The sequence below is a fragment of the Dendrobates tinctorius genome, unplaced genomic scaffold (assembly GCF_039654945.1).
Source record: "Dendrobates tinctorius isolate UK_male_01 unplaced genomic scaffold, ASM3965494v1 ptg000032l, whole genome shotgun sequence".
Classification (NCBI taxonomy): Eukaryota; Metazoa; Chordata; class Amphibia; order Anura; family Dendrobatidae; genus Dendrobates; species Dendrobates tinctorius.
In genome coordinates, this window is record NW_027361700.1 from 18,730,179 (window position 1) to 18,745,656 (window position 15,478).

The 15,478-nt window shown below is 43.3% G+C and overlaps 1 protein-coding gene across 2 annotated transcripts in view; it reads right to left on the minus strand.

The window, feature by feature from the left end:
- CACNB1 (calcium voltage-gated channel auxiliary subunit beta 1) overlaps nucleotides 1-15,478 on the minus strand; it is a 111,803-nt gene that overhangs the window by 33,890 nt on the left and 62,435 nt on the right. The window contains exons 5-8 of one of the 2 annotated variants that reach the window (XM_073572542.1): nucleotides 15,307-15,443; nucleotides 15,124-15,197; nucleotides 11,706-11,860; nucleotides 2,459-2,539 (exon numbers count right to left, since the gene is read on the minus strand). In XM_073572542.1, coding sequence (XP_073428643.1) covers nucleotides 2,459-2,539; nucleotides 11,706-11,860; nucleotides 15,124-15,197; nucleotides 15,307-15,443 — 447 coding nt within the window. Of the gene's footprint in view, nucleotides 1-2,458; nucleotides 2,540-2,730; nucleotides 2,751-11,705; nucleotides 11,861-15,123; nucleotides 15,198-15,306; nucleotides 15,444-15,478 lie in introns of both variants that reach the window. The other variant, XM_073572541.1, reaches the window with a different exon arrangement.

A 15,478-nucleotide genomic window follows, 5' to 3' on the forward strand; every position in this document is an offset into this window, starting at 1 on the left:
TTGAGGCAACCTAACCCTGTTGAATCCTGTCTCATTTGGTAATGGGTGGTAAGAACCTGTGCAGTACACCCCACTGCAGTGATGTCAAACAAGCCAGAATGGAGAATTAGAGCAAATGTGATGGAATGAGAAGGAAGGCAAGATCAGATACCAAGCAACTTTAGGCTGTGTAACAAACCCAACATATTGGAGAAAATATCTTTGCAATGGGGTCTCTTTTCTTTTATGGACTACACTGAAAAAAGCTGGCTATTCCCATGAAATAGCTCTCAGCTAAACAGGTCTAACAAAGGTAGAGCATTTAAGGCCCCGTCACACACAGCGAGATCGCTGATTTTGTGACGCCACAGCGATCTCGCCAGCGAGATTGCTGTGTGTGACATGGATCAGCGACCGGCCCCCCTGCCGGGTAACGCTGGTCACGCTCAATCGACCTGGGCCGTTTTATGATCGTTGGTCTCCCGCTGGCCAGTGCGCATCGCTGCGTGTGGCCGCAAGAGACCAGCGATCAGCGACGCTTGACGCTGGTTTCCAATGTAAACAGCGGGTATCTAAGAGCCGCGCGGCTCTTGGATACCCGCTGTTTACATTGGAAACCAGCTTGCTTGCTGGTCCTGATCGCTGGAGGGGCTGTCTAAAGATGTCCCAGCGATCCCATCCATGTCGGATCGTTGCTGGGATCGCTGGGACATCGTTATGTGTAACGGGGCCTTTATATTCAAATTGTCCAACCCTTATTTCCACCAACATCATCTGTCACAGGAGAAACAGGAGGCCCCCATATGAAATTGTTAGATTCAGACAACTTTAATGTGTACAAAGACTTTAACCCCTTAATGCCATCGGTATAGTATGTCCGATGGCAGTACCCCTCGCTTTGATGTGGGCTCCAGCGGTGAGCCTACCTCAAATCTGGGACATGTTAGCTGTTTTGAACAGCTGACATGTGCCCACAATAGCCGCGGGCGGAATCGCGATCCGCCCGCGGCTATTAACTAGTTAAATGCCGCTGTCAAACTCTGACAACGGCATTTAAAAAGCACTTCCGGACATCCGGCCGGAAATGCGCTCACCGGTGACCCACGTCACATGATCGCAGGGCATTGGTGTCGGCATGACAACCAGAGGTCTCCTTGAGACCTCTAAGGCTGTTGATGCTGGATTGCTATGAGCGCCACCCTGTGGTCGGCGCTCATAGAATGCAGTAAATCTGCTACATAGAGGCGATCTGAGCATCGCCTCTATGTAGAAGAGGCGATCGAGTTGTGTCAGCTTCTAGCCTTCCATGGAGGCTATTGAAACATGCCAAAAGTAAAAAAAAAATGTTTTTAAAAATATGAAAAAAATAAAAAAACATAAAAGTTCAAATCACCCCCCTTTTGCCCCATTCAAAATAAAACAATAAAAAAAAACATCAAACATACACATATTTGGTATCGCCGTGTTCAGAATCACCCGATCTATCAATAAATAAAGGATTAACTTGATCGCTAAACAGCGTGGTGGGAAAAAAAATCAAAACGCCAGAATTACATTTTTTATGGTCGCCACGACGGGTGATCAATAGAACCTTTCTACACCAAAATGATATTAATAAAAATGTTAGCTCGGTGCACAAAAAAATAAGAAAATAAACCCTCACCCAAACCAGGATCATGAAAAATGGAGACGCTATGGGTCTTGGAAAATGGTGCAATTTTTTTTTTTTTTAGCAAAGTTCGGAATTTTTTGTCACTACTTAGATAAAAAAGAACCTAGACATGATTGGTGTCTATGAACTCGTAATGACCTGGAGAATCATAATGGCAGGTCAGTTTTAGCATTTAGTGAACGTAGCAAAAAAAGCCAAACAAAAAACAAGTGTGGGATTGCACTTTTTTTGCAATTTCACAGCACTTGGAATTTTTTTCCTGTTTTCTAGTACACGACATGGTAAAACCAATGGTGTCGTTCAAAAGAACAACTCGTCCCGCAAAAAATATGCCTTGACATGGCCATATTGACAGTAAAATAAATAAGTTATGGCTCTGGGAAGAAGGGGAGCGAAAAACGAAAATGCAAAACCGAAAAAAGCTCTTGTCATTAAGGGGTTAAATACATCGGTAAGAGAGTCTGGCAGTGGCTTATTCTTCTCCTCTCCCATTGACAATAATTTACATGCTTGGCCAAGGATTTATGTTAATAAGAATAGACTGAAGGGATAGCAGATGGCGGTCCACCCATCAGCCACCGCAACTACGGCATTATATAATTTATATATCGGACAGCCAAACGAAGCGTAACCACAGACGCTATGTATGTGGATGGAGAAAACAATGAAATCACTGCAAAGTATAAGTGAAAGTATTTACTCAACTTTTTAGTTACATTCAAAGTGTGAAATTTTATTTCACGGGGACATTTCATTGGAGAATCAAAAAACATTGGAATGTATAGAGTGTTTGCTTAGTTCATATACCTCATATCCTTTCAGTGAGGGTCCAACTAAAATGATTGGCCTCATGGATGGAACCACATCGTATGGAGGGATGTGCTCAGTCTAGAAGACAAAGACCAGGTCATTCCTCTTCTGCTGCTCCTTATCTTCATGCACCAAGTGTCATGCAAATGTTTTTTGTCCAAATGTACCACGAACACCTCACAGCATGCACGATTCAGGGAACTTACACAACATCAAAACTAGACAGGTGAACGATAGAGGCAATACAGGAGACATATACAATTACTTACTGACTTCTGCCTCTGTTTGGCTATTTATAGGCAGTCCGAGAAGAAATAAGAAATGTGGAAAATGACGGGTATAATAGATGAGGGTCAAGAAAAGTTGAGAAATGAAGGGGTATAGGTTAAGGGGTGATAAGAAGGCAGATTGGCGAATAGTCAGCAGATAGGAAAGAGATGAAAAAGGGGAGAAAAGAAAAACCATGCGGGTTACTGCAATAATTACATGACATGCATATGTAGAATGTGCATCCATACAGAGCTATCATGTGAAAGCTAACACAGATATACAGTAGATGACTGTCACTGGTTATTGCAGATCCGTATCAGATAATTAAAGGAGATGTCTGAGATTAACAGACCATTTTCCACTAGAAACAGCATCAATCTTGTCCATAAGCTGTGTATGGCATTATAGCTCAGCTCCATTTACATGAATGGGGCTGAGCGTCAAAACAAGCCACAGCCCACGGCACGGACATAAGTGGTGCAGTTTCCGATGTCAGACAATCCCCTTAAGATCATATATGAATGTGAATCAGATTATGTCATGTAATAAACTGACCACTGCTCATTAGATGGGGGGTAGGGGGTAACAAGAAGGCTGCTTAGTGATGCAGCTTTAAGGAAAAAGTTTAAAACAGAGATGAATGGTATATACAATAGACATAAGAACTACAGTCATGACCAAAAGTGTTGGCACTCTTGAAATTGTTCTAGAAAGTTAAGCATTTCTCTTAGAAAATTATTGTAATTACACATGTTTTATACACGTTTATTTCCTTTGTGTGTATTGGAACAACACAAAAAAACTGAGGAAAAAAAGGCAAAATGGACATCCCTTCACACAAAAGCCCAAAAATGGCCAGGCTATAGGAGCTGTTATGACATCCCATTCTAAAGACAAAGCATGGGCGTACCCACCGTGGGGCAGGGGGGGCAGCTGCCCCCCCCTAGAAGCAGGGGCGCACAATGAAAGAGCACCTCCTGGCCGCAGTAGTGGAGAGCGAGTTTACTTTTCCCGCCGCCATGCCCCCCCTATGCACCCCATCCTCGCCCTCCCAGAGAGACACACCGTAGCCCCAGGCCCTCACTGGTAATAAATCCCAACAATGACTTCGCTGGGTTGTTCTATGCACACAGGACCTGTGATGAGGGGAGGAGTCAGGGGTCACATGATCAGGGGCCTCAGTGTATGCAGGACTCTGCTGTGCTGGTTGTCATGGTGCTGGATGAGGGAAGTGTATGTGTGGGTTCAGGAGGGGTTTACAGGGTGGATGTAGCAGACCCATGTGTTTACAAGGTGTACGGAGAGGAGCCGTGTGTGCACAAGGTGTACGGAGCAGAGCTGTGTGTGTACGAGGTGTACAGAGCAGAGCCATGTGTGTACAAAGTGTACGGAGAGGAGCCGTGTGTGTACAAGGTGTACGGAGCAGAGCCATGTGTACGGGGTATACAGAGCGGAGCCACGTGTGTACGAGGTGTATGGAGCGGAGCAGTGTGTGTATAATGTGTACGGAGCGGAGCCGTGTGTGTACAAGGTGTACGGAGCTGTGTGTGTACGCAGCGGAGCCACTTGTGTACAGGGTGTACGAAAAAGAGCCCTGTGTACGGAGCGGAGCTGTGTGTGTACAAGGTGTACGGAGCGGAGTCGTGTGTGTACAAGATATACGGAGCGGAGCCGTGTGTGTACGACGTGTACGGAGCCGTGTGTGTGTACGGAGCAGAGCCGCTTATGTACAGGATGTACGAAAAAAAGAGCCCTGTGTGTACGAAGTGTACGGAGCGGAGCTGTGTGTGTACGAGGTGTACGGAGCTGTGTGTATGGAGTGGAGCCGTGTGTGTATAGGGTGTACGAAAAAGAGCCCTGTGTGTAAGAACAGAGCCGTGTGTGTACGAGGTGTACAGAGCGGAGCCGTGTGTGTACAAGGTGTACGGAGAGGGGCCATGTGTATGAGGTGTACGGAGCCATGTGTGTGTATGGAGCGGAGCCGCGTGTGTACAAGGTGTACGAAAAAGCACTCTGTGAGTGTGACGTGTACGGAGCGGAGCTGTGTGTAAACGAGGTGTACGGAGCGGAGCCATGTGTGAACGAGGTGTATGGAGCAGAGCCACGTGTGAACCAGGTGTGTGGAGCAGAGCCGCATGTGTACAAGGTTTACGGAGTGGAGCCATGTGTGTGTACGAGGTGTACGGAGCGTGGCCGCATGTGAACGAGGTGTATGGAGCAGAGCCGCATTTGAACGAGGTTTACGGAGTGGAGCCATGTGTGTGTATGAGGTATACGGAGCGGAGCAACGTGTGAACAAGATTTATGGAGCACAGCCACATGTGTACAAGGTTTACATAGTGGAGCCATGTGTTTACGAGGTGTACAGAGCGTGGCCGTGTGTGAACAAGGTGTGTGGAGCACAGCCTCATTTGTACGAGGTTTATGGAGTGGAGCCATGTGTGTGTACAAGGTGTACAGAGCGTGGTCGCGTGTGAACGAGGTGTATGGAGCAGAGCCGCATTTGTACGAGGTTTACGGAGTGGAGCCATGTGTGTACTGAGTGGAGCCGTGTGTGTGCGAGGTGTACGGAGCGGAGCTGTGTGTGTACAAGGCATACAAAGCGGAACCGTGTGTGTATGAGGTGTGCGGAGCCGTGCGTGTACAAGGTGTTTGGTGGGGGACAGTCCCGATTTTGAGAGTCTGCCCCGCTGTTCCAGCCGGGAGCTTACTTTTCCTGCGGACGCAGGAGTACACAGTGGAGCCCCAAGGAGCACTTTAAAACTCGCACGGGACATTCTACCGGAAGTGACGTGCTGGAAGCTGACCAGAAATGAGGTAATTTTGGGAGGAGATTGTGACGGAACCATGGAGGCACTTCAGGGAATGCTTCAGTTCCATCACCGTGTCCTCCTCCTGTTCTTTATTCTTTCTCTCTGTTCTTTCTTTCTCTCAGCTCTCTTCCCATCCTTCTTTCTTTCTTTCCCCTCTTTCTTTCTCTCTCTCTCTCTGTTCTTTCTTTCTCTCTTCTTTCTTTTTGTCTCTGTTCTTTCTTTCTCGCTCTGTTCTTTCTTCCTTTCTTTCCCCTCTTTCTCTCTCTGTTCTTTCTTTCTCTGTTCTTTCTTTCTCTCTCTGTTCTTTCTTTCTGTCTGTGTTCTTTCTTTCTCTATCTCTGTTCTTTCCTCTTTCTCTCGGTGTTCTTTCTTTCTTTTTCTCGCTTTCCCTTTTCTTTCTTCCTTTCCCCTCTTTCTTTCTCTCTGTTCTTTCTTTCCCCTTTCTTTCTCTCTCTGTTCTTTCTTTTTTTTTTCTCTCCCTGTTCTTTCATTCTTTCCCCTCTTTCTTTCTCTGTGTTCTTTCTTTCTCTCTGTTCTTTTTTCTGTCCTCTCTTTCTTTCTGTCTCTGTTCTTTCTTCCTTTCTTCCCCTCTTACTTTCTCTCTGTTCTTTCTTTCTCTGTTATTTCTTTCTTTCTCTGTTCTTTATTTCCTTTTTCTTTCTCTTTCTTTCTTTCTTTCTATCTCTGTTCTTTCTTTCCCCTCTTTCTTTCTCTCTCTGTTCTTTCTATGGCTCTCTGTTCTTTCTTTCTTCCACCTCTTTCTTTCTCTCTCTATTATTCCTTTCTCTCTCTTTGTTCTTTCTTTCTCTCTCTGTTCTTCATTTCTCTCTGTTCTTCCTTTCTCTCTCTCTGTTCTCTTTCTTTCTTTCTCTCTGTCTCTCCTTTCTTTCTCTCTCACTCTAGTCTTTCTTTTTTCTCTCTGTTCTTTATTTCTTTTCCTCAGTACCAGCCACTGTGCCCATAATGCCAGCCACTGTGCACTCAGTATCAGTCAGTGTGATCAGCAGTGCTAAATGGGTGCTGTTGGGGCGTGGATATGGTTGTGACTAGTTGTGAAATGGGTATGGTCGGGGCGTGGCCTAAACTTTGCCGCTCACCCGATCATGGCTCCCCCCCCCCAGTTTTGATCCTGGGTATGCCCATAATACATAGATATATAATGCAGCTATAATAGTTTCCACTAGTGTTGAGCATTCCGATACCGCAAGTATCGGGTATCGGCCGATACTTATTCCTTTCTCTCTCTTTGTTCTTTCTTTCTCTCTCTGTTCTTCATTTCTCTCTGTTCTTCCTTTCTCTCTCTCTGTTCTCTTTCTTTCTTTCTTTCTCTCTGTCTCTCCTTTCTTTCTCTCTCACTCTAGTCTTTCTTTTTTCTCTCTGTTCTTTATTTCTTTTCCTCAGTACCAGCCACTGTGCCCATAATGCCAGCCACTGTGCACTCAGTATCAGTCAGTGTGATCAGCAGTGCTAAATGGGTGCTGTTGGGGCGTGGATATGGTTGTGACTAGTTGTGAAATGGGTATGGTCGGGGCGTGGCCTAAACTTTGCCGCTCACCCGATCATTAGTTTTTGCCCATTTATCCAGAAGAACATTTGTGAGGTCAGACACCAATGTTGGAGGAGAGGGCCTTGATCACAATTTTAGTTCTAATTCATCTCAAAGGTGTCTGACGGGGTTAATGTCAGGCCTTTGTGTGGCCAGTCAAGTTTTTCCAACCATGCCTTTATGGTCCTTGCTTTGTGCACTGGGACACAGCCATGCTGGGACAGAAAAGAGCCTTCGGCAAACTGTTCCCACAAAATTGAGAGCATACAATTGTCCAAAATGTTTTGGTATGCTGAAACATTAGTGGTTCCCTTCATTGGGATAATGGGACCTAGGCCGACCCCTGAGAAACAACCCCATAGCAATATACCTCCTCCACCAAAACTATACAGTTGGCACAAAGTATTCAGTCAGGTAATTTTCTCCTGGAATTCTCCAAACCCAGAATTGTCCATCTGACTGCCAGATAGAGAAGTCATTTGACACTCCACAGAACACATTTCTACTGCTCTAGAGTCCAGTGGTGGTAGTTTTACACCACTCCACACAAAGCTTGGCATTGTGCTTGGTGATATAAGGCTGGCATGCCGTTGTTCCGTCATAGAAACCAATGACATGTAGCTCCCGATGCACAGATTATGTACAAATGTTAATGAAAGAGGAAGTTTGGGCTCTGCAGTTATGTAGTCTGCAGAGTGTTGGTAACTTTTATGCAACATGTGACTCCGTACTCAGCAACCCAGTTCTGTAACCTTACATGATTGACCACTTTGTGATTGAGTTGATGTAATTCGTAAAATTCTTTCAATTTTCAATAATGTCACTCACAGTTTATGGAGTAATATTTAAGAAGAAAGAAATGTCAGAAACTGACTTGTTACATTGTTGACATCCTATTACTGGACCACGCTGGTATCAGGGAGCTTTTCGGAACGAACCATTCTTTTACAGATGTTAGTAAAGGCAGTATGTATCATGTAGTATGTATGTAGCATGCATGTAGTATATATGTAGTATGTAGCATGTAGTATGTATGTAGCATGCATGTAGTATGTATGTAGCATGCATGTAGTATGTATGTGGTATGTATGTAGCATGTAGTATGTATGTAGCATGCATGTAGTATATATGTGTTATGTATGTAGCATGTAGCATGCATGTAGTATGTATGTAGTATGTATGTAGTATATATGTGGTATGTATGTGGCATGTAGTATGTATGTAGCATGCATGTAGTATATATGTAGTATGTATCATGTAGTATGTATGTAGCATGCATGTAGTATATATGTAGTATGTAGCATGTAGTATGTATGTAGCATGCATGTAGTATGTATGTAGCATGCATGTAGTATGTATGTGGTATGTATGTAGCATGTAGTATGTATGTAGCATGCATGTAGTATATATGTGTTATGTATGTAGCATGTAGCATGCATGTAGTATGTATGTAGTATGTATGTAGTATGTATGTAGTATATATGTGGTATGTATGTAGCATGTAGTATGTATGTAGCATGCAGTATGTATGTAGCATGCATGTAGTATATATGTAGTATGTATGTAGTATATATGTAGTATGTATGTTGCATGTAGTATTTATGTAGTATGAATGTAGCATGTATGTAGTATGTTGTATGTATGTAGCATGTAATTTTTTTTTTACATTTAACACATTAGCCGGATGATGGGACTACTACTGTCCCATCATTGGCTAATGTGTCAATCACTGTCATGGTAGCAGGCATCGCCCGATGGGACTTGTAGTCCCATCGGACGATGCCTGCACAGACCCCCGAAGCCTGCACAGACCACCGGCAGGCCGGCACAGCCCCCCGGCAGGCCGGCACAGCCCCCCGGAGCCTGCACAGCCCCCCGGCAGGCCGGCACAGCCCACCGGAGCCTGCACAGACCACCGGCAGGCCGGCACAGCCCCCCGGCAGGCCGGCACAGACCAACGGAGGCTGCACAGACCCCCTGGCAGGCCGGCACAGCCCCCCGAAAGGCCCGTACAGACCCCAGAGAGGCTGTACAAGGGCAGGAAAGGGTTTTTCTTATTCCGATACCGGAAGTCCCATAGACTTGAATGGGACTTCCGGTATCGGAATCGGCGATACCGATACTTTTTTTAAAGATCGGCCGATACCATCCGATACGATACTTTGAAGTATCGGACGGTATCGCTCAACTCTAGTTTCCACTCCTCTCTGAAGACTTTCTACAAGATTTTGGACGTGTCTGTATTAGTTTTTGCCCATTTATCCAGAAGAACATTTGTGAGGTCAGACACCAATGTTGGAGGAGAGGGCCTTGATCACAATTTTAGTTCTAATTCATCTCAAAGGTGTCTGACGGGGTTAATGTCAGGCCTTTGTGTGGCCAGTCAAGTTTTTCCAACCATGCCTTTATGGTCCTTGCTTTGTGCACTGGGACACAGCCATGCTGGGACAGAAAAGAGCCTTCGGCAAACTGTTCCCACAAAATTGAGAGCATACAATTGTCCAAAATGTTTTGGTATGCTGAAACATTAGTGGTTCCCTTCATTGGGATAATGGGACCTAGGCCGACCCCTGAGAAACAACCCCATAGCAATATACCTCCTCCACCAAAACTATACAGTTGGCACAAAGTATTCAGTCAGGTAATGTTCTCCTGGAATTCTCCAAACCCAGAATTGTCCATCTGACTGCCAGATAGAGAAGTCATTTGACACTCCACAGAACACATTTCTACTGCTCTAGAGTCCAGTGGTGGTAGTTTTACACCACTCCACACAAAGCTTGGCATTGTGCTTGGTGATATAAGGCTGGCATGCCGTTGTTCCGTCATAGAAACCAATGACATGTAGCTCCCGATGCACAGATTATGTACAAATGTTAATGAAAGAGGAAGTTTGGGCTCTGCAGTTATGTAGTCTGCAGAGTGTTGGTAACTTTTATGCAACATGTGACTCCGTACTCAGCAACCCAGTTCTGTAACCTTACATGATTGACCACTTTGTGATTGAGTTGATGTAATTCGTAAAATTCTTTCAATTTTCAATAATGTCACTCACAGTTTATGGAGTAATATTTAAGAAGAAAGAAATGTCAGAAACTGACTTGTTACATTGTTGACATCCTATTACAGGACCACGCTGGTATCAGGGAGCTTTTCGGAACGAACCATTCTTTTACAGATGTTAGTAAAGGCAGCCTGCATGGCGAGAGGCTGGATTTATATATCTGAGACTGTGACAATGGGACTGAATGAAAAACTCTTTTATTAAGAGGTGTGCCTCAATACTTTTGCCCATACAGTGTATAATATTTTTCTTTTTCCGCTCTTCCAGACTCCCAAATTATGGTCCTTCCAACAGGTAAATTAGTCCTGACAACTAGGAAGCACACAATACGTTTTTGTTCCTCAAATGGTGCTATGGCTTATAATATTTGGTGAGGGAATTTTCAAATCATAATGGTTTTAAGTTCTGGATTCAGTTTACTCAGTAGATATAGAGTGCCGAGATAGCAGCTACACCCAGGCCTGATGCCCATAGGGCACTATGACATGCTCAGCATCTTAGAAAAGAGAGGAGACAATTCTGAATGGTAAAACCATTGGTGATGAGACTGGATGAACCACACAAGAAGAATTTGTGTTTTATATTTATTTCTCTTCTATCCCATTTTTCACAGTAGTGGAACAATGCTTTAAGTATGTTCTCATTTAATATTTTTTAAAGTGCTATAAATGATCATCTTGACATTGATATAATAGTATGACTTTCTGTATGATAACTGTAGGAAATATGAACATGTGCTCTTCTGGTAAAAATCTAATTCTAACTGCCTTTACATAGTGGTACCATAAAGTCATATTTACACTACAGTAGGCCATCTCTAATGCCTGCTTCTTGCCTTCCAATGCTGCGTCTGACGTCTCATTCTGGAGCAAACGTCTTCAATTTACACTATACTAAAAGCAGTAACTTACAAAATGAACTGGGAAAGTGCTTCACCTCGTACCAGTTATTGGGAACTTGTCACTCTGTGGTGATGAGAGGTTTAGAGGGGTGCACTCAATAAAATGACCTTCTGAGGGGACGAGAAATAGAGAACTTTCTAGCTTTTAGTTGGAGGATCAGTGTTGCAAGTATTTGTGCCAAGTGTCCATTTACAGCTCTGACTGTCTGACTGATAGGTGGAACATATGTGGAACACTGTGCAGACATCAAAATAGTACTTTTCAGCATATGGCATATGTCAGCCTTATACAACCATATGGGTAATACACTGTAAATGTCTCCTGACATAGTTACATAGTTATCGGTGGTATTAATCCAGCCTTTTTCATATGGTACGTCACAACTGAAGTCAAATATGACATGCAGTTGCTGAGTTGGTGCTACAATTGTGTCCTCTGTACCCATTATTAATTTCCATACATAGATTTTAAAGAAGAACACAAGCACATGCACAAAGATGCCTATCACACCTGCTAATAAACACTCGGCAAAACACAAGCATCATGTTACTAAATCTACAAAATTCTGTATTAGGGCTCTGAGACCAAACCGCAAACTTTGATGGATAGTTTTGGGGTTAGTGGTGACAATGGGTATACAACTGGTTACCTTCTTAAAGAAAGGGACACGTTTGGTAGTGGACGTGGGGGTTGTTACGCTCCCTGTGCTGGTGTGGGGTGTTTGCTGCACAGGCTGAGGCTCTGTTTCATCGTATTCTAAATCAACAGCATCTATGTCATACACTAATTGGTTTTCTAAGGGACCTGAAGATGGAGAGATGGAAAGAGGTGTGTCGGAGAGATCAAAAAGGATAAAAAAGTGATAAAAATGAAGTAGATAATGCCAGAGAGTTACAGCAACACAAATGTAATAAAAAAGGGACAAAATTATTTGTACCATGTTATCCAGTATACAGAAAAAAATAGAAGCTGAGGGTCCTAAGTGGTTGATACCTTTTACTGGGTAATGTAATGGTGATGCCCCAACAAACCTTGTGGGGAAATCACAACTATAGACCAGACCTCAATCAGTAGAAAAAAAAACCTTTCATGCTCCTATGAACTGCTCCAATATTTATTGCAATAATTGTTAATTCCCCTCCTGATATTATTGACTGTGCTTCACATCACTTGTCCCATTTACGGCACTAGTCCTGTGTTATTTACAAGTGCTTCTCACTAAATTAGAATATCAAAAGGTTACAGTATTTTATTTCTGTTCTTCAATACAAGAAAGTGAAACTCATGTATTATATAGAGTTATTACAAACAGAGTGATCTATTTCAAGTGTTTATTTCTGTTAATGTTGATGATTATGGCTTACAGCCAATCAAAATCCAAAATTAATTATTTCAGTAAATTAGAATAATTAATAAAAAACACCTGCAAAGGCTTCCTAAGCATTTAAAAAGATCCCTTAGTCTGTTTCAGTAGGCGCCACAATCATGAGGAAGACTCCTGACTTGACAGATGTCCAGAAGGCAATCATTGACATACTCGACAAGGAGGGTAAGCCACAAAAGATCATTGCTAAAGAAGCTGGCTGTGCACAGAGTGCTGTATCCAAGCATATTAATGGAAAGTTGAGTGGAAGGAAAAAGTGTGGTAGAAAAATGTTCACAAGCAACCGGGATAACCACAGCCTTGAAAGGATTGTTAAGAAAAGGCTATTCAAAATTTGGGAGAGATTCACAAGGAGTAGACTGCTGCTGGAGTCATTGCTTTAAGAACCACCACACACAGACGTATCCAGGACATGGGCTACAAGTGCCGCATTCCTTGTGTCAAGCCACTTATGACCAATAGACAACGCCAGAAATGTCCCACCTGGGCTAAGGAGAAGAAGAAATGGACTGTTGCTCAGTTGTTTTCAGATTAAAGTAAATTTTGCATTTCAAGGTCCCAGAGTCTGGTGGAAAGAGTGGAGAGGCACACAATCCAAGTTGTTTGAGGTATAGCGTGAAGTTTCCACAATCAGTGATAGTTTGGGGAGCCATGTCACCTGTTGGTGTAGGACCACTGTGTTTTAACAAGACCAAACCCAGTGCAGCCGTCTACCAGGACATTTTAGAGCGCTTCATGCTTCCCTCTGCCGACAAGCTTTTTGGAGATGGAAATTTCATTCTCCAGCAGGACTTGGCACCTGTCCACACTGCCAAAAGTACCAATACCTGGTTTTAAAACAACAGTATCACTGTGCTTGATTGGCCAGAAAACTCGCCTGACCTTGTCAAGGGGAAGATGAGAGACACCAGACCCAACAATGCAGACGAGCTGAAGGCTGCTATCAGAGCAACCTGGGCTTCCATAACACCTCAGCAGTGCCACACGCTGATTGCCTCCATGCCACACCGCATTGATGCAGTAATTGATGCATAAGGAGCCCCGACCAAGTACTGAGTGCATTTACTGAACATACATTTCAGTAGACCAACATTTTGGAGTTGAAAATCATTTTTCAAGCTGGTGTTATAAAGTATTCCAATTTACTGAGATAATCACTTTTGGGTTTTCATTGATTGTAAGCCATAATCATCAACATTAACAGAAATAAACACTTGAATTAGATCACTCTGTGTGTAATGACTCTATATAATATATGAGTTTCACTTTTTGTATTGAAGAAATAAATTAACTGTTTGATGATATTCTAATTAAGTGAGAAGCACTTGTATGTGTAACTATGGTACTCCGAGACCGCAGTTCTTGGGGTAAACCATGCCTGAGGCAGAGACCTAAGTTGTCGCGAACACTTGCTATTTGTCATCACCTTTCCAATTAGCCATAAAAAGGTATCAACCATCGAGTAAAAAAAAAAAGTTAAAAGGATGAGAAAAAGGCATGAAGATGTATGAACATCACATAGGATTTTTGGGTAAGCGGAGAGGAATGCATCTAGGATCTTTGTCTTGTCACTCAGACCTAAGCTGACCATAGACAATAGTTAACTATTGATTGTTTTTAAGAAGCAAGTTTCCTATTCCCGTTATTCAGCTTAGCTTAATGTGCATCTGCATATCTCCAAGGGTAAAAAAAAGTAAAAAATTATGAAATTAGTAATTGCTATACCCTTGGATCTATTTGCATCAAACATCCAACCATTTTAATTCTGTATTGTTAACAAAGTGCAAGTTTTTATCTATTATATGGCATCTATATATTGAGACAAAATGCCGTTACATGATGAACATAATGGTCCAGCTTGAAATGCAGATCATATTTTGGACAAAAAAAAAATAATAGTGATTACTTGAGATACCGTATTTTTCGGACTATAAGATGCACTTTTTTACTCCAAAAATGTGGAGGAAAATGGGGGGTGTCTCTTATAGTCCTGATGTACTGGCTGTGGTGGGGGAGCGGTTTCGGCGGAGCAGCGGGTCACAGAGGCAGGAGCCGGTTGCTGCAGCTAACTCCTGTGACCACTGCTAAAGAGAAATGAATATTCACTGCACTTCACGCCCATGGGCGTGGAGGGCCATGCATACCAGGACTGGGATGGGGCCAATCATACCAGCTTAAGAATGGGGCCATGCATACCAGGACCGCGGGATGGGGCCATGCATACTTGGACGAGATGGGGACCCTGCATACCAGTATAGGGATGAGGGCGATCATTCCTGCCAGGATAAGGATGAGCGGACCATTCCTACCAGGATAGGGATGAGGGGGCCATGCATACCAGGCTAGGGATGAGGACGCATGCATACCAGGATGGGGATGAGGGCCATGCATATCAGGAAAGGGATAAGGGGGCCATGTGTATGAGGATGGGGATGAGGGGACCATATTTACCAGGATATGGAATATTAAGTACAGAATTGACCACATTTTTTGCTTCACTTTTTTTTTAATTTTTTTTTACTAATTTCCTTCTCTAAAACCTAGGTGCGTCTTATAGTCCAAAATTATGGTATATGAATTGTGCACATAAGTAAAAGATGTATCAAGCAGAGTAAGTGGACTATGCTTTGCTGGTATGCTGGTATTGTTTTTCAGAGAGAAGACAATCAGATATATCCCTCACCTGTTGCTGGAGGGGTTGGTCTGCGAGTACCACCACCAACATCTCCAAGACTGTTTGAATTCCCAATGGATTTACTGCAGGGTAAAAGTTGGAGAAATTACACATAAAGTGCAATCAATGAATTAGTAAAACTATAGGAGACACTACAACTTTTATTTCCTAGCACAGACATAAGGTTTTCACCTGGTACTGAGCCGGCTCTGTCGCATCTTCTGTTCCTGCAGCATTCTCATATGTTCCAACTTGACAGGAGAGGGGATGAAACCAACTTCGCAGCCCTCCCTCACTGCTCTCCCGATCCACCAGTCATTATTGTATTTCTGGGAATAATCGTTCATTGAAAGGCAAGTTAATG